Source organism: Hemiscyllium ocellatum, chromosome 12 (genome assembly GCF_020745735.1).
Source record: "Hemiscyllium ocellatum isolate sHemOce1 chromosome 12, sHemOce1.pat.X.cur, whole genome shotgun sequence".
Lineage (NCBI taxonomy): Eukaryota > Metazoa > Chordata > Chondrichthyes > Orectolobiformes > Hemiscylliidae > Hemiscyllium > Hemiscyllium ocellatum.
Window position 1 is genome coordinate 53,182,722 of NC_083412.1, and position 16,626 is coordinate 53,199,347.

Genomic DNA, 16,626 nt, shown 5'->3' on the forward strand with positions numbered 1-16,626 from the left:
TCACTTGGAATGTCACATGAGATGAGGTTGATTTGTTGGGCCTACATTCACCAAAGTTTCAAAGACAGATTCTAATTGAAATGTATGAAATGTTAACAGGCTGGACAGACTGGATGCAGAGATGACAGATTCTAGAAGCAGGAATCATGACCTCAAAATATGGAAGAGGCCATTTAGGACTGGATTGAGGAATTTGCCTCTACAGAACACCACAAAAGCTGGGTCACTGAGTCATTTTACTTATTTAAAAGCAAAAAGTATGTGGAGAAAAATACGAGGAAGGACATTGAGATGGAGGATCAGCCATGATCATATTGAATAACAGAGCAGTCTCAAAAGGGCTAAAAGACCTACTCTTGCTCTTAGTTTCTATATATCTTATTCCTGTTCACAATTTCAGTGACAGTGACAAGTTCAAATCTCATCCTCAATGCCCATATTAAAATATTCAAGAGTACAATCTCTTATGACTGAATAAGTTTATTACAATCCATCAAGATATATGTTGTACTTATTCCACCTTTGTGTAATTTTTAAATATTTAAATTTTTAAATATTCTGTGTTAATAAAATGACTGCTTTGTTTAATTTCAAATTTCCACAATGATTTGCCTGACAAGCATTTTTTAAAATCAGCTTTTTTTAAAAAAAAAGTCAAATCCATACAAATCATGGTTAGATTTTAGTCTCGAGGCAAAGTTACTGCACCTCAGATAAATGTCAGGGACTGGCTTGTTGCCACATGACCAGCTCACCCCACAGCCATTTAACAGCCTTTGGAATCATTCACTAACTTAAGTTGAGCCCTCTGCACCAACTGGGCTGGAAGTCGCATGACCAAGAGCTGTTAGCAGCCAAGAAGCAGCTGTTTAGTCCTTGCAATACTACCAGGAGTGCTGCTCATGAACTGGACTGTATCCAGTCACAAACAGTAATTACTGCTGAAACCGGATGCAAAGCTTGGTGAGAGTGTGGTGGTGACGGAGTTCACACCAAGCTGGTAGGAGGCAGACACGGAAAGTGGAAGGCTGAGATGTCAGGGTTGGGAATGAGGGGAAACAGGATGGTAAGTGGCCCCCATTGGGCATAGGGAGTCTGCAAGAGGACAAAGCTACCTCACATTGCTCATACTTCAGTTATTTAAATCCTACCACCTCAATCTTCAAATGAACTTTATTTTGTTCTCACATTCACAGTATATCACAGATCTCTGCACTTACCAACTCCATATAACATTGGTTGGAACATTCCAGAATGAAGATCGACAAAAATGTGAAGACACTCAGAACGACCGCAAGGTTCTAAGATAGGAATAACCAATGTAGGCAAGGGTGTCTCTATAAAGGCTGTGATGGATAAAATAAAACATTAAATCATGATTCAGACTATTTATTTTATTCTTTCTCTGTTCATTTATTTAATGGTATCACAAAAGACAAGAAAAAAGTTATATTTATAGAAAATTACGAGAAGACTATTATCTCACTTGCATTCCTTCTTCACTCTCTCTGCTCACTCTAGTAACTCAGCCAACTGTGAACATAGTAAGCTTTACTACAGAATACACTTTTGTTTTGTAATGCTGAGCAAGACAATTTGTATATTCTTATTCATCTAGCCACAATGAATACATGACTGAACTTACTGATCATAAGATGTGCAACTATCCTTCAAATTCTATCTTTTTCACATTTTCAAGATATTCAAAGAATGCAGCTAAGATTTATGATAGTAATGCAGCAAAATTTTTTTTTCAAAAAGCCTATATAAACAGTAGTGCTGCTAAAGTAATAAATTTGAGATTGAGAAAAGAAAATCAGATGATTTAACATACAGTTATCATTGGCATTATAGCTCTTGAGAATGGCTTTCAGCTCCTGCAGCTTCTGATGGGAACGTGCATGAACACTGTCAATCAAAAGCTTCTCTATAGATAAGTGATCAACCTGTAAAGCAGACAACATTGATTGACATTATCATCACAATACATTTCCTGTAACAATGGGCTTGTCTACCCGTAGTTAACATCAATAAAGTTACAAATAATTAAAACAAAAAATAAATATTCATAACACAAGTAAATGAACATTCTACTTCTTATAAAATAATCACATTCATAAGTTGCAACTGAGCGATAAAGCAAAGTTGTAAACTCAACAAACTTAGAGCCTTGACACAATATTCAAAACTCCTCTGCACCATTTCCTTCCAAGGCAGTAAAAACACCAACAGTTAGTAAAAGCAAGGTTAAAAAAAGAAACCTGAAAAACTTGGATGCATTGCATTTATGAAGCCAATTTTATTACACTAAATATATCAAATTTAAATGCAGATTTTCTTTAATAATATATTTGTTACTATATTGAATAAGCTTTCATTAGTGTACAAAACAATGAAAATATACATTTTTTATTCATTCATGGGATGTGGGCTTCACTGGCTGTGCCAACATTTATCGTCTAACCCTAGTTGCTCTTCAAAAGGTGACGTAAGCTGCCTTTTTGACATATAACATACTAACTGAATGAAACCAATGGAAATGAAAAGATGACATTTGTAATCTGCACAACAGCACAGAAAACTCAGGCTACAAAACAACATTTCGTTTTAACTATGAACTATGGTAGAGAATCCACAGGAATTCATTGATTTATCAACAAGCATCTTTTTACCTTCATAGCACGTTCTATTAATTTAGAATCACATGCTGGTAATGGTGGATCATGCGATATCTGTAAGGGTTTTGAACAGTCACTCTCATCGATTTTTATCAAGACTTTGTGAACAGAAGCACTGCCAGTCTTTCTCCCCAAGACCTGTTGGCTAGAAACAAAACAAAACCAACCAATGAATACCCCAAAACAAAAATGAAAACAGAAAAGATTGGAAGTATTTCTCTCAGGTCTGACATCATCAGTGGAGAGAGAAAGTGTTTCAGGTCTGTGACCATTCATCATAAAAGTATAAAATAACCACTTTACGATGAAAATCATCCTATATAGTGGGTAAGACATGAAGATCCAAAAATTAGATGATTGATAACTAACTGCTACAGTAAACATACAATGAAAATATTATATTAATAAATTAAAATAACTATTGATTTCATGGCCCATGGCATTTCAAAGCAAATCATACTTTTTAATTGTAACTGTTATGAAGCAAACATGTACACCAATCTAACTAAAGTAGCAATGAAATAACTTAGCATTTTGGGGGGGGCAGGTTTTATTGAGGTAGGGTCAGAGCCTTAGGTGCACAACTCATTGTGAGTATAGCACTTGCAACAATAAAACACCTGCTCAGCACTGTACTGTAGCATTAGGTGGTGAGAGATTAAGCTAAGATGCAAGGACAACAAGCTAGTTAATAATAGCCACTGATGGAATGTCACATGGCCTAAGGAAGTGCACTTTTTTTGAATTTTAAAAGATACTTGGCAAATTCAAGTTTACATTCAAGAGAATGAGTTTACAATAATTAACGATCAATCTTTATAGATTTGCTCAGTTCAAAAAGATTTTAATAAATCAACAAGAATTTCTGCACTTTGCTGAAGTCGCTCTGTTGGAGGAGGCACTAGTGTATGAGTTTTCTCTGAATTTAACCTTAAATCATCTGAATGTCTTTAAAACTTGGAATTTTGCTTGACAGGCTATCATAGTAAAAAGCAAAGAGGAATGAGGTTGCATTCATGCAGATGTAGGTACCCCCCATGTTAGCAGTTAGTTTTACAACATGGGTTTTCTTATTAGTTCAGGTAATGCTTGCCTCAATAGTTCCAAAGTCTTCAAAACACTCAAGAGGTCCTCAGCTCCAACTTGCTATAGAACTGACATGACTATGTTATTTTGTGCTTGATATCGACATACTATAGGAGTGTTTTTTATAGTATGAAGTGAAGGTGTCGATCACATAGCAAAAATAAATAGAAATTGAAACATAAAAGAAAGATATATCTGACTGAGATGGAATTTACATTTTCTAGTTCTGACAAAAATCTTTGGCTATCATGTGTTGCTTGTGCTGACGTTTTAGTTTTAGAAAGCACGAAACCAAGTTAAAATGATTGGAAACCAAAGATCCTTTCTTCAAAAGGTAAAGCACAAATGTTTAAATTTCAAAATGAAGTAGCCAATTTTTTTTGGCAAGAATCTGAAAATACAGGAACAAGTGCCCCATACTTTTAGTTGACTTGAAATCACCATGACACCATTATTAACTTGCACTTACAGGAGTTATTCGACTATTTATTTGGCTAGCTGACATGTCGGACAGGCTCAACGGGCTTAGCACTTGACAATAAAATTGCAAACCATAACATCACCATTAAAGTTGGTTTATATTAAATGCCATTGTGTAGAAGATAGGAGCAGGAGACGGCCATTCGGCCCTTCGAGCCTACTCCACCATTCATCAATATCATGGCCGATCATCAAACTCAACAGCCTAATCCTGCTTTCTGTCCACAACCTTTGATCCCATTCGCTCAAAATGCTAAATCTAGTCGCCTCTTGAACATATTCAATGTTTTGTCATCAGTTACTTCCTGCAGTAATGAATTCCGCAGGCTCACCACTCTTTGGGTGAAGAAATGTCTTCGCATCTCTGTCCTAAATAGTCTACCCAAAACCGCAAACTGTGATCCCTGGTTCTTTACACACGCACCGTTGGGAATATCCTCCCTGCATCTACTCTATCTAGTCATGTTTGAATCAGCCTGGTAAACCTTGAATGCATTGCCTCAAGAACAAGAGCATCCTTCCTCAGAAAAGGAGACCAAAACTGCACAAAATATTCGAGGTGTGGCCTCACCAAGGCCCTGTATAACTGCAACAATACATCCCTGCTCCTCTACTTGAAACCTCTTGCAATGAAGGTCAACATACCATTTGCCTTCCTTACCACCTGCTGCACCTGCATGCTCACCTTGAGTGACAAGGACACCCAGGTCCTGCTGCACACTCCCTTCTTAAAATTTACAGCCATTCAAGTAGTAATCTGCCTTCTTGTTTTTGCTTCCAAAGTGAACAACCTCACATTTATCCAAATTAAACCGCATTGCCACTGATTTGCCCATTCGTTCAACCTGTCCAGATCATTCTGAAGGATCTCTGCATCCTCATCACAATTCATTCTCCCACTCAACCTGGTTTCATCTGCAAACTTTGAGATGTTACACTGTGTTCCCTCATCCAAATTATTAACATATATTGTGAATAGCTGGGGTCCTAACACTGGTCCCTGTGGCACCTCACTAGTTACTGCCTGCCAATTTGAAAGGACACATTAATTCCTACTCGGTTTCCTCTCTGCCAACCAGTTTTCTATCCAAAGTTTGTGAGAAGATTTGTAGCTCGGGTGCTCGTTGTTGTGGTTCTGTTCGCCGAGCTGGGAGTTTTCTATCCATCTTAATACACTTCCCCCACAATCCCTGTGCTTTAATCTAGCACAATAATCTTTTATATGCAACTTTGTCAAACAGTTTCTCAAAGTCCAAATATAGCACATTAACTGGCTCTTCCTTGACAACTCCACTAGTTACATTTTCATAGAATTCCAACAGATTTTTCAAACATGATTTCCACTTCATAAATCCATGCTGATTCTGTCTGATCCTGTGATTGCTTTCTAAATGCTCCTCTGTAAAGTCCTTGATCATGGATTTGAGAATTTTCCCCACTACTAATGTTAGGTTAACTGGTCTTATAATTCCCTGTTTTCTCTCCAAACCCTTTTTGAATATTGAAGTGACATTAGCTATCGTCCAATCTACAGGGACTGTTCCAGGGTCTATAGAATCCTGGAAGGTGACCACCAATGCATCTACTGACCAATATTACAATACCATATAATGGTAAATGAAAAGCTGATAATGATGATGGTGATTTTTTGAGGCACAAATTTCAAGTCATGCTTCTTGATCAATTCTGGTTTACAATTCAAAAAAGAAATGAGAAAGGTCCAAGTAATTAGGGAGAACAACAAATGCTGACCTTGCCAAGAGATGCTCACATCCATGAATAAATAAAAAGCACTGAGTACAGAAAATAATTTTTTAAAAAAAGAATGGAATACTGGCTTCTTATATTTAAGGATTAGCACAGAAAGAAGCTGAGCTCAGGTTATGGCAAGACATAGCACTACTCAGACACACCTGGAGTACTGACAGCAGTTCTGGGCATCACACGTGAAAAAGGTGTATTAGCCTTGAAGAGAGTGATACTTAGATTTCCTCACAGGATAATTGGAATCCATAGTGATTACTGTGCAATTACACAAATTAGGATTGGATTGCCTGGAATTTAGGAATTTAAGGATTGATTTGTTGCAACTTTTCTCGACAGTTATGAAAACAGTCGGGCTTTGGGAAATCTAGGACTCTTTTTAAGGAATGAAAATAGAAAACAATTCCATAGGCCAAAATAACAGAAGCTTGGAACCCTCTTCTACAAGTAGCAATGTCAACCACACTATTCGTTTCACAGAAAACGAAGATTGATGGAGTTTCAGGATCCAAAGGTATGAAGGGTTATGGAGCAAAAGCAGGTAGAGAGTTCAGTCACTAGTGAATCACTATGATGGAACAGGTTTACAGGAGTAGAGGCCTATTTTTGTTCCTAAAAGTCCCATTTTTCTCAACGTGACAGAGGGACATAGTATTTTCATCAAGTTAAAACAAAATATCAAAGTAGCTTGAATACAAACAAGTCTCTCTCTCTCCCTCTCTCTAAAATGAGATTTCCTGAATACTGCACTAGAAATTGGGCACACCTAACTTATTGATGGAAAAGTGGTGTGTTCTTTTAAGTGTTTATTCAGTTGTTAAACAAATAACACTTTACTACATTCTCTCCTCTGACCCCCATCTTAAGCAATGCATTTCAAAGCTGAAAATAAAATCATTCTTTATAAAAGTATGGTGAGGGGATAGAAAAGATGGTGAGGCAAAATTGGACTTCACTAGTAAAGCAAAATGAGCAACACAGCAAAAGTCAGCAACACATCTTACATCGTGGTTAATATATTGTACATAAAATCACAGAATCTCTACACTGCAGAAAGTCGCCATTCGGCCCATCGAGTCTGCACCGACCCCCTGAAGAGCATCCAACCCAGACGTGGGCCCTTCATCCTATCTCCTGAACCCCACTTTTACCATGGCTAACACACCAAGCATGCACAACCCTAGACACTATGGGGCAATTTATTCGTGGCCAATCCACCTAACATACACATCTTTGAACACCACATATTTTGATATCTTTGGACATATGTATGCTGAAGATCAATTTCAATCAAACTGTTCCCTAAGAACAGTATACAAGGGGCTTGATTCCCCACAGCAAAAAGAAAAAAATGTGAATTTTCAGCCTAGATTCTATGTTCAAGTCTCAAAAGTGGAGTTTCACCTCAGCCCATAGTTTCAGGTCAAAGTTCTTAATGCTGATAATAATTTCGAAACTTTCACTGGAGAAAAGAGATTTCCTGCAGCAAGCCCATCATATGTTTAATCAGCATAGAGGTCCAAGTTCTAGTGGCAGCAGCTACATCTCTTATCAAAGTGATAAACTGAAAGCAAACATTTTCATACTAAAAGTGAAAACAATTAAAGTATTGGTCACACATTCGAATGAGGAGCAGTAGAAGACCTCTTTGCATCTCTGGTCAATCTGTTAGCTTTCATTAGGGGTAAATGCATTCTTCACTCAAGTCTATAACCAATTCTACTCAATTTGTCTAAAGAATGTTTGTATAACTATATTTTTGGAAAGTTAAATTTCTAATGTATTAGCAGAAACGACCACTAAAAACAATGATTCTAACAATAGTTCAATTACTACTTCATATTGATTGTGTTATTTAAGGTTTTATGAATTATTTAAAATAAATTCTGTGACCAGAATAGGGAGCAGTACATCAACCTTAAAAAATAGCTTCATTATTTCAATGTTTTCATGTATACATCTCAGTATTTCATTCCTTCATCTGCGGGAAACTTGATTTTGAAACATCTGTGACATGACTATGATTTACTCACTTCCAAACAACCAAAGTTAGACACTTTCCAGGTTGATACCTCTCGACCTGAACGAGATCGCCCCAGCGTTCACGTATTAGCATTTGCACCTGAGAGTGTAAAACTTCCAATTGCAGTGACAAACAGAATGAATCTGAAATAATAGGTTAAGGAACACTTGAAAAGAAAACACTCAATCAGAATACAATAAATTGGTGCAAAGTGTCAACTCTTCTCTGTTTAGTTATAAGAAAATATGTATATATTTTGTATAAATATTAAATACGCATTTGCACATAATGATGATTAACTCCAGGGAACGTCAGTTTTTAGAAAACAGAGCAAATCAAGGTGAGCTATCAGTTGCAGATTCTGATCTCATATTCCAGTTTTATAGATAAGATATTTCTGCATAACAGTAAATTGAAATAAATTCCAAATTTTGAACCAAACAAATAACCAAAACAAATAGACTTTACAATTGAACTATGACTCAAGGGAACCTGAAAAAGTCCCTTGCCATTGGTGTAGAAGTCAGGGGTTAATATGGTTATGTGCTCACTTGAGCAACAGAACTGAAGATGGAAAAAACTCAATGAAGATCAAAAACACAAATCCTGCCAAAAGTATAGATGTAGCTGCCAAGGCTTTTGGAAAGAATATTATCACAGGTTTTTTTAAAATTCATATGTGGGATCGGTGAATCGCCAACAATGCTAATTGCTCTGGGAAAACTGGCACAGAGCAACCTTCTAGAATCATTTGTAGTTCTCTGGGTAGGAATACATACTGAACATTTAGGAAGGAAGTTTGAGGGTTTTTACTCAGCAAAAATGAAGGACTGATGATATAGTTCAAAGTCAGGATTGTCTGGGTATTACTTCTGTTACACAAGATTGCTGGTGTCTCATAAACACTTGTGGTCGCTAATATTCAGCAGAATTTCACATTCAAAATGGTGTAATCACAAGGCAAGTTAGAAAGTTTTCATTCTTGTCAACATTAGACAATCAAGTTGTTCTTAGTAATATCAATGTTCAGACAAGAGGTTAACAAAAGTTCAGCTTAAATATTGCTAAGATTGTATACTATTAAGAATTTGGATACGTAAACAGTTGTACATATCTTGCAGAGGCTTCACATCAGCAAAGAGTCTGGACTGTACCAGTCGATGGATGAAATTGATCTGCATACTATGAACCAAAGCACGACCATCTGAAATAACAGTTTCAGACACATTAGAAACTACTAAGCCATCATGAGCATCAATATTAAAACTCAATCTGAAGTTTTCCAAGTTACAAGAAAAACATACTCCGAGATATGTACAAAATTCAAATTATGTACTTTTCCTTAGTGGTTCATTCAATTTCTAACTGTGTACAATATTCTTGAATAATAACATAGTACAGTCAGTCAATTTATTAGCGGCAGAAATGCAGATACCTCAAAAGGGTCAAATGTTTAAGCTCTAGAGTTGATCAAAAGGTAATACTCACTGGACTAACAGCTTATGTATTCAGGGTTCTTATGGTGCAGGGGTAATGTCCCTATCTCTAAATCAGGAAATATAGGCTCAAGTCCCACTTGCTTCAAAAGGTACATAATAACATCACTGAACAAGCAGCTTAGAAAACATCAGAGCAGCTTTCGAGGGTGCTGTTGTGGTATGGTGTTAGTGCACCTGCCTCTGGACCAGGAGGCCTGGATTCAAGTTCAACCTGCACCTGTGATGTGCAGTAATATCTCTGATCAGGTTAATTGTGGCACAATGGTCATGCCCTTAACTCTGGAGCCTGGATTTAAGACCCAGCTGTTTCAAAAGTGTGGAATAACATCACTGAACAGTTTGATTAGAAAATAAGAAACAGCTTATGTATTAAGGCTCTTGTGTTGCAGTGGCAGTATCACTGCTTTTGAGCCAGAAGACCCAGGTTCAAGTCCCACCGGGCACCTCACACAAGTTATGGCAATGGAATTTCCAGTGCAGGAGGATTTGAAATTTTCCTTGTGGGAGAAAATGGGAAAAATTGTCCCTTGGCAAGGGAAGCTAAGGTAATAAAGACGACTGGGGAAAAATACAACAGCTGTTCCAATTCTGACTTTTGATGTTGTTGACATAGTGCTCTACTTGTCAAAGACCATGAAGGAAATGCAACACGTAAAAAGGACACAAAATATAGAATGTTACATAGATACTTGGCTTTTCTGGGATAATGTGCTTACAGTCACAGTCAGAGTTTTTACAGAAAACAGTTAGGGTATTACCAGTTTAAAGCAGAAGAAAAAAAAGAAATCTCTCAGCTTAGGTGGGTAGATATCATCATCAATTATCGAATTGTTTCATTATGAGAAATGCCTCTACAGAATAACTGTTGAAATTTCTAGAAGGATGTCTCAATTTAATAGTGGAAATCTGGAATGACATTTTTCATCCTTGCGTACTTAAATAAATGCAATTATATTTTTAAAAGGAAGTCTGTCAGAGTTCAAAGTGCAGCTTAAACAAACTGCAGAGCTGAGTGATAGCAGGTGATGCATAATGGAAGAAGGGCTCTTGTGGTGCAGTGGCAGGGTCCTTGCCTCTGAACCAGGTGACATGGATGCAAGTCCTAACTGTTTTTGGAGCGGAGTCATAACATCTCTGAACAGGTTGGTTAAAATGAAGCGATTCGGGTACTTGTGGCAATGTGGTGATACTCTTAGATTCCCCATAATCAACGCTCACCTGCTCCAGGATTGTGCAGTAACATATTTTAACAGATTGATGAGAAAATATCTAAGAGATAATGATTAAGGCTCTTGTGGCACAGTGGGAATGTCCCTACTTCTGGGTCAGAAGGTCCAGGTTCAAGTCCCACCTGCCCAGATATGTGTCAGAACATATTTGAACAGGTTAATTGAAAATGTTTAAACAATAGGGCATTTTCTTTTGGTTATTGTTGCACTGACCCAGTGGACATGCTTGTCAATTCCTGGCTTTAAAAAAACAATGCACACTCTTACAACCATAGCGGACTGTAAATGCCCAAACTCATCTGTGGTCAGCAGCGAGACAGATCAGGCCTGGTTAATATTTGGGAGACTGCCTGGCAAATACCAGATGCAGGAGGCGTTTGGGTGAGTTTGCAGTGGCTTTTCAGACAGAAGTTAAGAGCTTTTGTGGAGCAGTCTCATGTTTCTATGTCTGGGGTGAGAAGGTGGAGTTCAAATCCCACCTGGCCCAAATATATGTTATAACATGTCTGAACACGTTAATTAGAAAAATCAAGGGCTGGGCTCTGTGACACTGTCTCGGGTAGTTTCCATTTGTTTTGTGGTTAGTTAGGTAATTAAGCAATTTCATGTTATGTTCTCAAATTATGAAAAGTAAGAGCTGGGTGCTTGAGGGCTCTGTTGCAGAAGTGTAACAAATGGTGTGCCACAGGGATCAAAGCCAGGGCCACAATTATTTCCAATATATACTAATGACTTGGAAGAAGTCTGCGAACGTATGATCCTCAAATTTGCAGGTGATATAAAAAATAGATGACAAGGCAAGTGGTGAGGATGTTGTAGTCTGCAGAGTAATGTAGACAGGTTTACTGTGTGGGCAAAAACTTTGCAGATGGAATATAATCTGTGAAAATGTGAGGTTTTACACTTTAGCAGAAAGAATAAACAGGCTGAATATTATTTAAATGGAGAAAGACTGCAGCAAGTTACAGAACAGAGGGATTTGGATGTTCTAATCCATGAATCACAAAAAGCTAGCATCCAGGTTCAGCAGTTAATAGGGAAAGCATTCGGAATGAAGTATAAAAGTAGGAAGATTTTGCTAAAATTATACAAGGCACTCGTCAGAACACAAATGGAGTTGTGCAATCTTTCTAAGGTAAGATATATTAGCACCAGAGCAATCCAGAGACAGTTACCAAGCTGATAGCAAGTATGGAGGGACTGTCTTGTGAGAGAAGGTTGAGTAGGCTTGACCGGTACTCATTGGAATAAGAAGAAAGAAGAATAACCTTATTGAAGCATACATGATTCTTAGGGGACTTGACGAGATAGATGTGGAAAGTTGTTTCACATTGTTGGAGAGTCAAGGTCCAGACTGCATTATCTCAAATAAGAAGTCATTTGTTTAAGACAGTAATGAGGACTTTCATCTCTCAAAAAGCAGTGAATCTGTAGTCTCTTCACTGCAAAGAACTGCCATAGCTGGGTTAATATATTCCAGGCTGAAATAGACAGATATTGACAGTCGGTTCTGATATAATGCGATAGTTCTGTTCTCGTGTGATCTCATGTTAAGAAAATCGTGCAATAGCCACTTTGTTTAAATTAATGGGGCCGGAATCGTGTGATAGCCAACACAGGTAAGCAAAATTCACATTCTACAAATAACAGGCTAAACTCTTCTATCATGTTAAAGCCAATTCACGTTGAAGAAACACAGTTATAGCAGAACCAATCATTTTCAGTACAGGAATCAGGTTATGGGGTAAAGGCTGGAAAGTGGAGTTGAGAATAATTAGATCAGCCACAATCTCACTAAACTATAGCAAAGCAGACTTAATGAGCTGAATGGCCAAATTCTGCTCCTACGTCTTATGTTGTCCCTAACTCTAAGCCAGGAAGCCCATATTCAAGTTCTATCTGCTCCAGAGGTGTGTGTAACATAACACACAAGAGATTGATTTTAAAAAAAAGAGCTGTGTTCTTCTGCCCCTTTATTAATTGAATGTTCAGTTATTATAGTGGTAGGTAATTTTTAAAAAGAAGTCGGTAATTTTAAAAAAAAAGGCTAGGTTATTTTAAAAAAAGGCTGGGTTCTTTCTCAAGGGCTTTGTGGTTTTGTACCTCTAGGCCTGAAGATTGGAGTTCAAGTCCCACCTGCCACTAAGGTGTGTCATAACTGCCTGAGCCAGATAAATTAACAAAAAGAAAAAGGTTTCCCTAGTCTGGAGTTGGCTACTGAACAGTGAAAGGCACTAGAAAGGATAGGCAGAAATTGATGAGTTAAACTATAGATTTACAATAACATCCTTGTATATCTGTCTTTTTTTGCCTAATTCAACGTGTATTGATCTGCTAAACAAGTTCCCAGGTAATCAATGACATATAATGTTCAGCAAAAGACATAAAACCTTTAAACTCATAAGCAATAGAAATCAAATACCTGTTCATTTATCTCAGTACATCTGCATGCTATCATATGAACATAAATCATCAATACGTTTTCAGTCATTGAGCTTAGTGTTTAAGTGATATGATAAAAATTTGAAAATCAGTAGAACATGCCCAGGAAAAATACTTTAAAACATATATTTTACAGATTATAAACATTGTACCAGTACTTAAACAGAAATAGAATGATTGCTTACAAAGGAAATATTGGAATTAGCAACCAAGCCAGTACCAACTAGGAAATACAAGACAGGGATGATTTTTTGTTTTACAAAATCCAAACCACAGAAGTAGGCTGCTGAAGTGTAGCATAGGATGCTTTCAAGCAGATATGCACACCAAACAAAGAATGTTTTACAGTCATTTCTCATGGTATTGTATTGGCTTGTTTATAAAATTCATTATTTCATGAGCTGGTATATTGTCTAGGATAGCAGATGAAAGTCCAAACTCACTGAAATGGAGAAGCGCCTTTCTTTATTAAGAAGGTGAGAGTTCCCAGGATTCATCAAGAAATTATATCGGCCCAGATCATATTTTAGTATGAAGTAGTAATTGACAGATTACTTTGAACATAAATTATTAACTCATGCTTGCCCACAAATTACCTCCTGTTTCCTTATCTTCAACTAGTATTTCCAGTTTGAGTAGTCGCCAGGGTATTTCAGGATCATCACCCATCACTGTAAGTGTGGCTTCAAATTCACCTTCAACACGGAATTTCACACGTCCATTCGCTTTGCAGAAAGTAAAAATATTTTAAGTTCAGAATTTGAAATTTTAGGAGAACACTTCCTAACTCACCTGACTACAGCATGTACTGAACTCTCACTATCAGGTTGCAAATAGAAGCTTTCTTAAACCCAAACTCATCCCATATGAAACAACAATGATGGTGACATCATATTTTTCAATGGCAGTTCCTTTCACAGAAAGCAAAAGTTAAAAGTTTAAGGATTTAAACAGTGACAGCTACAGGTTCCTGCAATAATGGGTCTTACGTGAAACTTACATAAACTTAACTGAAACCAAACTGTACGAAATTCTTACCGACAGTAAGGTTTGCCAGCTGTGGAGGAAGGTCTGTTGTCACCAGTCGATGTCTCAGAATCTGATTAAGCTGATGAAGTGTGGATTGTTTCTCACTTTTTGTAATTGGATTTGGAGGAATTATCTTATCCTGTTGACAATGTGAGCATTATAAATTTCAGAACAATTCGTCATGATTTATTTAGAAGCCATTGTGTTGAACATCAATTGCAAATGCAAAGAATCAGATTGTTGTGTTTGCAAGTCTAATGCTCACAATTATTACAATTGTGAACCTAGTTAGTTTAATTAATATGCTGTTTCTCTCCATACATCCATGTTAAAAAAAATTACTTCAGTCAAAATATACATTGCGCATTAACTTTGCTTCATAGGTGAGTCCCACGGAAAGCTGGACTTTTATTTACTTCAATAGTGAAATGATCACTATATTGCCCAGTGCCTTTAACTTCAGCCCATTCCCCCATCCTATTCTCAAATGCATTTTTCTTTCCTTTTATCTATTCATGCATTTCTCTGTTAAAATCTGCCTTCACTGATGCCCTGGTAGGGCATTTCATGTACAAAAATACATAGAAAAAAAAATCCTAATATCACCGGTTAATATTTTAATGAGAAGAACTAGAACTTATGTCCTTTGTTACAAACTCACTGATCAGTGAAAACAGTTTCTCCCTTTTTAGTCAAAGGTCTTCATTATTCTGAAGTCAGGTGAAAATGTACAATCTAGTTAACAACATCCTGAACTGATAAGCTACTAACATCTTAAAAAAGTTGAGTCAGTTAATTTGTGGAAAATCAGGGTTTGAAATAAACAAATTACAGACAGAACTTGACTATAATAAATACGTAACAATCCTGATTTTATGAGTTCAGGCCAGTAGCTCACCCGAATACAAGTGGGCAGGCGAGGATACGACCCTGTTGTTAGAACATCAATAGCAAATGGAATCGCAAAACTTGGCAGGCGTGCATGAACCAAAGCATCTCTTGCTAATGATGCCATTCGATCAGCAGTGTCCACAAAGATGAATGCCTGCTGATCTAAGAAATTTGATATCATCTACATGCAAGAAGAAAGAAGAATTAATAATGTTGTGGACAGGGCAATCAAACTGTACAATAACATTGCAAAACAACAAAAATGAAATAAGGAGCTCCTCTCAAGGTTTGTGCCTTTCAATGTAGTGACAGCTAAAAGTCACCCAAAAACAAGATTAATTGAGTTCCCCAAATAATCTAAACTGAGAAAGTTAAAACATGTGGAATTGGAGTTTGTTAGTTGTCCAAACAGGAGACATAATGGGAGAAGGTCACCAAAGTAACAACAGTGACCATACTTCAGAAATATTTAATTGGTTTCAGGATAGTGTGGTTGAAAACAATGCTATATAAAACGGTAAGGTTGCAAGAAAATGACCAGCTTTCCTGCTTTCATCCTTTTAAGGCGCTATAGTTATATTTCACCTGTGATCAGTGTTATTTAATTGTACACTAGATGTTTCTGGTACCCAACGTCTACAGAGGAAAGCCTTAAAATGTGTTTATCAGCAATTGTTCAGTTACCCACCAAGAACTAACCTCTTGGGAGTGAGGGAGAAAAGAAAAGAAATCTGGTTTTTGAAGTCTCCACATTGGTTTGCTTGGTGTTGAGGTTTGAAGGCAAGTCACCCCATTACATCACTCAATATCTTAACCAGTAGTAAACTGATACCAAGACACTTTAGACAACTACTCAAGCAAACTGTCTCACTACTGGGAATGTGTTTTTTTTTGGAGCAAATGATTCTTTCCAAACAGCTTGTGGGATTGGCAAGCGAATTCCCTTAAAATTCAAGTGGCGTTTCAGTAGGAAGCCGAGCAAGGCTCTGCACTGGCAAGTTGTGTTGGTTCCACTTAACATGACCTATGTGCAAAATTAGAGGTCATAGAACATGGAAACAGATCCTTCAGTCAACTCATCCAAGGCGACCAGATATTCTAAATTAATCTAGACCCATTTGCCAACATTATGCCCATATCCCTCTGAACCCTTCCTAGTCATGTATCTATCCAGATGCTTTTAAAAATGTTGTAATTGTCTGCACAACTTGCTCTGGCAGCACATTTCATACACACACCACCCTCTCCATGAAAGCGTTGTCTCTCAAATCCCTTTCCATAAGTCTGGAGTGATAATTTTTAAGTTCCCTTTTAGGGACAGTATGTTCTTAATATCACTCACACAACATCTCCTCAGTAAAATGCAGAAATTCTAGCAGCTTTGCTTTGAGATGGGGGGTCAAATGACACCCTGTGAATAAAAATATGTTGGATACTTCCAAGCAAAAAAGTTTAAAATCTGTTACTTTTTCATTCAGATAAACATCCATCTAGTGATACATTCA

General features: G+C 37.2%; 1 protein-coding gene across 1 annotated transcript in view; it reads right to left on the reverse strand.

The window, feature by feature from the left end:
* The window catches only part of med14 (mediator complex subunit 14), a 113,268-nt gene that overhangs the window by 80,680 nt on the left and 15,962 nt on the right, over window positions 1-16,626 (reverse strand). The window contains exons 4-11 of the mRNA XM_060833550.1: window positions 15,129-15,302; window positions 14,240-14,369; window positions 13,798-13,926; window positions 9,128-9,235; window positions 8,042-8,174; window positions 2,673-2,823; window positions 1,835-1,946; window positions 1,221-1,346 (exon numbers count right to left, since the gene is read on the reverse strand). Coding sequence (XP_060689533.1) covers window positions 1,221-1,346; window positions 1,835-1,946; window positions 2,673-2,823; window positions 8,042-8,174; window positions 9,128-9,235; window positions 13,798-13,926; window positions 14,240-14,369; window positions 15,129-15,302 — 1,063 coding nt within the window. The remainder of the gene's footprint in view (window positions 1-1,220; window positions 1,347-1,834; window positions 1,947-2,672; window positions 2,824-8,041; window positions 8,175-9,127; window positions 9,236-13,797; window positions 13,927-14,239; window positions 14,370-15,128; window positions 15,303-16,626) is intronic.